The 7,730-nt window shown below is 37.0% G+C and overlaps 1 protein-coding gene across 1 annotated transcript in view; it reads right to left on the bottom strand.

The window, feature by feature from the left end:
- The window catches only part of PTAR1 (protein prenyltransferase alpha subunit repeat containing 1), a 44,072-nt gene extending 42,981 nt beyond the window's left edge, over nucleotides 1-1,091 (bottom strand). Inside the window, exon 1 of the mRNA XM_015565030.1 lies at nucleotides 962-1,091. Coding sequence (XP_015420516.1) covers nucleotides 962-1,091 — 130 coding nt within the window. The remainder of the gene's footprint in view (nucleotides 1-961) is intronic.
- Between the last annotated feature and the right edge of the window lie 6,639 nt (nucleotides 1,092-7,730).

Here is a 7,730-nt window from a genome sequence, read left to right as displayed (position 1 = left end):
ACGTCCTCTCCTGGTCCCTAACAGTTGGTCAGCGTCCCGGAAGATGCTGCAGACTCAGTGGCAGGTCTCGGTCTTACACATTTCATTTTCATTTCTATCCAGTCGGGGCTGCGGAGTAAGTGGTCCTCAGGTCATCCCCCGTCCCCGCAACTTCCATCCTGCAGGAGTTGCCAGGTCCCGGGAGTCCCCGAGGGAAGTTTCCTTGCGAGTGCAAGTCCTCGTGAGCAGTCAGCACCTTTTGTTTTTTGAATATATTTTTTTAAATATATTTTATTGATTTTTTACAGAGAGGAAGGGAGAGGGATAGAGAATTAGAAGCATCGACGAGAGAAACATCGATCAGCTGCCTCCTACACACTCTCTACTGGGGATGTGCCTGCAACGAAGGTACATGCCCTTGACCGGAATCCAACCTGGGACCCTTCAGTCCGCAGGCCGATGCTCCAGCCACTGAGCCAAACCGGTTAGGGCATGTTTTCTGAATATATTTTATTGATTTTTTATAGAGAGGTAGAGGGATAGAGAGTTAGAAACATCGATCAGCTGCCTCCTGCACACTCCCCACTGGGGATTGCCCTTGGTGCATGCCCTTGACCAGCCAGGTTCCCTTGAGTCCGCAGGCCTACGATCTAGCCACTGAGCCAAACCGGTTAGGGCACAGTCAGTACCTGTGAGAGCTTATTGGCTTTATTTTTCCAGCTGTCGGGAGGAGGCTTTCAGAGGCGCTTCTGGCAGAAGGAGACCCGATTGGACCTTGTTGGGGGCTTCCTTTGCCTGCGTGCCAATTTTGGCCTCGGAGCAGCCGTCCTCAACCATTAATTTTAAAAAAGAAAAATTAACGAATGCATTAAAGGAAAGAAAAGGAAACGTTCTTTGCCAGCTGGATATAGGAAGTAGGAGTTCAATACTGAAATATTTTTTTTTTAGGTTTTCTACGGAGTGTGGGGTGGGCCCTACCTACCTGCCACAGACTCAGCCAACTTTGGATAGAGAAGGTGTGGGAAGAAAAAGTCAGGTTGTTGCCGAGGGTACTGGGTAATTAAGCCCAGGATGGTTGGTTCTATATTGAACATCTTGTTTTTTCTTGTCATTACTCCCTGAACAGTACAGTGTAACAACTATTCATATAGCATTTACATTGTATGAGGCAATGGAAGTAAACTAGAGATGACTTAAAGTCTATGGGAGAAGTGCATTAGACTCAAATACGACTCCACCTTTTCATGAGACTTGAGCACCTGTGGATTTTGGTGTCCGTGGGGATCATAGAATCAATCCCGCCCCTACCAAGAGACAACCAGACTTCATTTTCCACAAGGTTTGGAGTCCTCTGAACACTGCGTCAGTTTTGGAGTGAGAAAGTCAAGGCCCTGATAGAGTTTGCTTTTGTAACTATTTACCTTGCTGCAAATCATTTTTGTAGTGAAAGAGGATTTCTAGTTAATTTGGATTTTGAAATGCCACAATTCAAACATTATACATCAGATTTTCCTTCATCCTTCTGTAATAGAAAAAAAATCTGCCTTCAGTTCAGTTATTTTTACTTAATTCTTGAAATCTGTATTTTTTAAAACTTTTTTTTAAAAGAAAGGCAAGCTTATTGTCTGTTTAATGTAAAGATATGTGGAGCATTTGAAGTAGGGTTGATTATCAAAGAATAATTTTTGGTGCAAAATTGTAACCCGTTGAATGAGAAATGTAAATTAACTATATCCAATAGTCAACACGCCCTGTAGGTATATTTATAAAGGATAGAACTGCTGTTTAGACATTGGCCATATGTTTTTAATAGAAACAAGCTAGAAGATTCACAAAATTGTAAAAAAGCAAGATGGGACAGGTTTTAGTTTGTAAATCAAACAAATCTTAACCTCTTGACGCTTCTCAGAGGAGGCAGTGCAGTGAGTGAATGTGTGTTTAGATTCCCAAGGCCAAGGACAACTTCAAATATCTTAGTTACTCTAAGAATGTCATACCAGTTCTCAAATGTTTGAGTTAACTGACGTCTTCTTTCTCTTCACTTAATCAAAACCTTGCATCTTTTCCTTAAAAAAAGTGAAAAAATAAATCCTGACTTCTGGGGGACAGAGCTCAAAGCAGCACACTCAGAAATATATTTTTTTTTCAAAGACTTCATTTTCTATCTTAAAAATTGATGAATTTTGTATCTCACCCTAATATATTTGACAGGGGTAAAACCCAAATTTTGTCCCTAAATCCTCAAGTAAGATTGATATTCCAGAAAGATAACTCCTCCTTATGGTTCTGTGTATCCTCCCCACATACACATGCATGAGCACACACCCTCTTTATGCTCATTTGAAAGGCATGAATTGTGTCTCACATTTTCTTCTAAGAGTTAACAAATTGTTTTTACTCACTTATTAAGGATCTACTGTATTTATAACTCAAGGTTAGAATTGGAGCATATCAGAACTGATCCAAACCCATACTTTTGCAGAAAAAGAAAACTGAGGTTGAAAGAAGTTAAGAATTGAAATACATAATACTTTAGTAATATATAAGATATGATATTTGATAAATTTAGCAAGATTTTCTTGAAGGACTCAAACATGTATGTTCAGGAATATGCAAAGTACATTTACTGATAATAATGAAATATTACAAATAGCTTGAATGCCCAACAGCAGAGATTGATTAAATTATAGTAAATCTATTAGATGAGAAATTGTTTAGTCATAAAAGCACATTCTAGATAGAATATATTACCAAATTCTTAGGGGGAGGTATATTTATAGGATAATTTTACTTTCTAAGTAATTCAAAGAACAAAATATAATTTTTGTAACTTAAGAAAAGTTTTAAAAGTATATGTTAATAAAGACATGGATATATTTATTTGTTAATTGCCAATTGTCTCTTATTTACTTAATTATTTGTATGATTTTAGAGAGAGGAAGGGGGAGAGAGAGAAACATCAAAGTGAGAAAGAAACATCCATGTGAAAGAGAAATATCAATCATTTGCTTCCCATATGTGCCCTGATTGGGGATCAAACCCACAACCTGGATATGTGCCCTGATGGGAATCGAACCCACCACCCTTTGGTGTATGGAACAATGCTCTAACCAACGGAGCCATACTGGCCAAAGCACCAATTATCTCATACATATCAATTTTGTTAGAGATGTATTAATTTTAACTTGACCATGTCTCTAATTATTGTTCACATGGCTGTGAAAGTGTTTTGACAATCCTTCCACATCTCCCCCTAATCATACTTTTCCTATTTTAGAAAACTATTTGATGATAGGGGAAAGGTAGATATGAAATGACAAAAACAAGTACCAAAACAGCATGTAAGATAACCCTCATATATACAAAATGAATTGTATGCAACCTATGATAATGAAAGTATAGCCCTAACCGGTTTGGCTTAGTGGATAGAGCGTCAGACTGCAGACTCCAGGGTCCCAGGTTCTATTCCAATCAAGGGCATGTACCTTGGTTGTGGGCACATCCCCAGTGGGGAGTGTGCAGAAGGCAGCTGATCGATGTTTCTCTCTCATTGAAGTTTCTAACTCTCTATCCCTCTCCCTTCCTCTCTGTAAAAAAATCAATAAAATATATTATTTTAAAAAGTGTAATATGCTATTAGACTGGACAGCCGAACGACATTCCAGACGTCATTTCGGATGTCCTTCTGGACACTCTATCCCTCTCCCTTCCTCTCTGTAAGGCGGTTAGGGGTGATCAGCAGGCAGGCGAGCAGTTAGGGGTGATCAGGCAGACAGGCAAGTGATTAGGGGTGATCAGGCAGGCAGGCAAGTGTTTAGGGGCAATCAGGCAGGTAGGCAGAATGGTGAGGGGTGACCAGGCAGGCAGGTAGGTGAGTGGTTAGGAGCCAGCAGTCCCAGATTGCGAGAGGGATGTCCGACTGCCAGTTTAGGCCTGATCCCGATCGGACATCCCCAGAGGGGTCTCGGATTGTGAGAGGGTGCAGGCTAGGCTGAAGGACACCCCCCCCTGCATGAATTTTGTGCACTGGGCCTCTAGTATAAATATAAGCTAAAATGTTAACAATGCTTATCTCTGTATGATGAAATTAAATACTGGAGACAATTAAGACCTATAAATATGCATTCTTTATATTCTTCTGGATGTTCCAGACTGTCTACAATAAAACCTAATGTATGAGTTGAGAGCCCTGGTGGGAAGGAAGACACCAAAGTGGTTTTAATAACAGGCTTCATCCTTTTATGAAGAGTTGGAGATGACTTTATAATCTGTTTGCATCTTCACTCTATATTATTCTCCTTATATCACTATATTGTGTTGTTTATTTATTCCAGTTATTTGAATTGAATATCATAGTAATACAGGTGGGACAAAAGTAGGTCTACAGTTGTAAGTATGTGAAACAGTTTATTCTTGTATTATTATTAACTATTGTATTATTTTCTTTTTTAAAAAATACAGTTTTATTGATTTCAGAGAGGAAGGGAGAGGGAGAGAGAGACAGAAACATCAATGATGAGAGAGAATCTTGGATTGGCTGCCTCCTGCCACTCTGGGGATTGACCCGCAACCCGGGCATGTGCCTTGACTGGGAATTGAACCATGACCTCCTGGTTCATAGGTCAAAGTTCATCCACTGAGCCATGCCAGCTGGGCTATTGTATTATTTTCATATGAACAACAGTAAACCTATGTTTGCCCCACCCTGTATTATGTAAGAGAGAATTTAAGTAATGCTAAACATGTGCTTACTGTATACTATTATTGCAAAAACACCAAGTTTATTTCCCCATTAAAAAAACTAAGTGCTCAATTTTCAATGCTTCATTATTATATTGATGTTGTGACTAACTATATACTTATAGTATGCCAAGCCTTAAACTGATAACTTTCCTAAAATTTAAAATCAAAGAACTTACTAACAAAGAAATAGAAGGGAAATATAAATACTAGTCAAAAACCCACAATATCAATGTTGTTTTTTGGTTTTTTTTAATGAAATTTTAAGAAAAGTCAACAGGAGCAATGTCACATTTAAAGTTTTTATTAAAGACCATTTCAGAAAAAGGAATAGAAATTAATATATGATTTTCAAATGATGACATTAAATTCAAGAGAGTTTCAGTATGTGTTTGTTTTCCCAAATACAAAACTTCATATATAATCAAGAACTATTTTTTAAAAAGTCACAAAATCACCTTGAATGCAAATGTTATCTTTATTATTATTCTTAGTTGATGTCTCTAGCACTTTATTATTCTAAATGTTGAGATAAAAATAGGAAAAGACATGTGAAGCCATCTTTAAACTATGAAGCACTATTCAATTATTACTGATTTCTGTGAATAAAGAAAGCATGATGAGTACAATATTAAAACAGTTGTAACTAAGACTAAATTAAATCCTTTCAATATGAAACTCTTTTCTAATATTCCTAAAGAAAATTATTGTACTGCAATTACAATTAATCTCCTAGTTAAAATGAACTTTTTTTTAACCCAACAAAGTTGGTAAATGTTATCAAGATGCTAATCATGAAGATAACATTAAATGACCGTTTAATGGTGATATTGGAATCCATGGGGATACTGTAGTGAAAATACTAGGTTTTTTGTTACATAATAGGTATTTTTTTATTGCTGAAAAAATTATTTTTTATTTTTCTTAACAGTTATTAGTTCCAAAATGTCATTCTTTTCCTTTGCCCTCTTCTTCCTTCCTACTGCAGAGGCCGGCCCAGGAGACCCATGATGTAATCTTCAGAGAACAGGAGAAAATGCCTGGAAAAACAAAGTGCCAACCCAAGACCTTGCATATGGAAACAGCTAGGGAGGTGGGTATGTCTCTGTGATGCAATGAATGTTCCTCATATACTACTGAAGATGTCAAATTGCTGTAGAGATTTTCTTAGTAATATGGCTTTTAATGGGTGACTAAATGAAAGAACTATCCAAGTAGTAGTACATTCTTAGTTTTTTTTATTCTATGATTTGCATATTCTTCAGTATAAATATGACAATGATGAAAACCATACACATTTTTTTTAGATTATATAGGTTTCAAGTGTACAATTCTGTAAATACATATTCTGTGAATTGCATGGTGTACCACCACCCAAAGTCAAATCATTTTCTATTACCATATATTTGCCCCCCACTTTACCCTTTACCATAGACTTAGGTTAAAAAATCATAACTGAAAAAATTTGAAAGGTATTTAAAGCTTAATTTGACATCTTCAGTAACTTCCTAAGAGTAAGGCAGGGCTACATTTCCTCTTCTTCCATCTCATTTCTTAATTTTTCGACTCAAAAATTATGTAATAAAAATATACTTTATTTCTCCATTTTTTTTTCCTGTTAGCATGTTTTAAGCCACCTCTGCCACTCATCAAAATTAACAACAGACAAAAATCACCCATAGGAAGTGATTAGTTTTCTTTGTTAATTGTTAAATTATGCTCAAACCTACATTACAGTATTTATAGAGACTGATAGTTTGAATTGTAGGATGGAATACCAAAGAGTAACTCCCCAAGCAGTGTCTTTCTACTTTAGACACTTTAATTTCTATGGTAAGTCTTTCACATAACCATTAGTGTGCAAAAAAAACCAGTGTGAAAGATGGTGTATTTAGTTTATAGGAGGAGAAGGATAAACACCACCTCTGAGCGGGTGAAAGTCCAAGTAATTGTACTTATTTATTCCACATATTTTAATCAGTGTTATTATATATAAGACATGTGTTAACTGCTGAGTATACTATTGAGAGAAAACAGATATTATTCTTGCCTTCTTATGGGACCTACAGGTTGATGGAAGAAAAATACAATATTCAAATAAGCATCAATATACTAAAAAAAATTGTAATTCATGACACAAAAGGAAAAAGCAAGATATCAGGACAGATAATAACAATGTGGGGTAAGGGCGTATCTTCAGACAGTGTGCTCAGGGAAGCCTGTTCCTGGTGGTGATATTTAAGCTGAGACCTGAAAGGTTAGGAGGAACCACCTCTGTGAAAAGCAGGGGAAAAGCCTCGCCAGTAGTGGAAACAGCATGTGTGAAGGCCTCAAGGAGAATAGAGCTTGTGTGGCATATTTCAGGAATTGAAAGAAGGCCAAACTAAGAATTATTTTATACTTTGTACATGTGTACATAAATGAGCACAAACATCTGATTTTGGAATATTTTTATTACCCGTACTGAATCTGGTTCTGATGCTAAATTTGTCACCTCAGATCCTGTTTCTCTTCTTCTTTCCTTTTAGCATGTTGCAAATTGCTGAAAATTGGACATGATCTATGGGATAATAGAAACTGAGGTTAACTAGGCCTTTAGTGAAAGGTTTTATGTCAATCTGGTTAGGATTATGTTTGCTATAGCTGAAAGTGTCACAGGATTCAGTTTCCTCAGGTGTATTTTTTCTCTCCTGTTTTCATAAATTGTCCTAAGAATTCCTTCTCAAATAGAACTGTATCTTGTTACTTTCTTAGTTGTAATTCACTATTATTATAAAACTAGAGCCCTGTTGATGTAGTAGTAAGGTGTTGTTGGAGAGGAATCCTATCTAATAAAAGAGAAACATGGTAATTGGCGTACGACTGCTATTCTTCCCATTGGCTAATCAGGGCGATATGCAAATTAATTGCCAGCCAAGATGGCGGCCAGAAGCCAGGCAACTTAAACTGAACATGAGGCTTGCTTGCTTCAGTGACGGAGGACTCCAACGTTCCCCGCCTGCCTTGCCGGC

The sequence above is a fragment of the Myotis davidii genome, unplaced genomic scaffold (assembly GCF_000327345.1).
Source record: "Myotis davidii unplaced genomic scaffold, ASM32734v1 scaffold616, whole genome shotgun sequence".
NCBI classification, from domain to species: domain Eukaryota; kingdom Metazoa; phylum Chordata; class Mammalia; order Chiroptera; family Vespertilionidae; genus Myotis; species Myotis davidii.
This window is presented reverse-complemented; position numbering and strand designations above follow the sequence as displayed.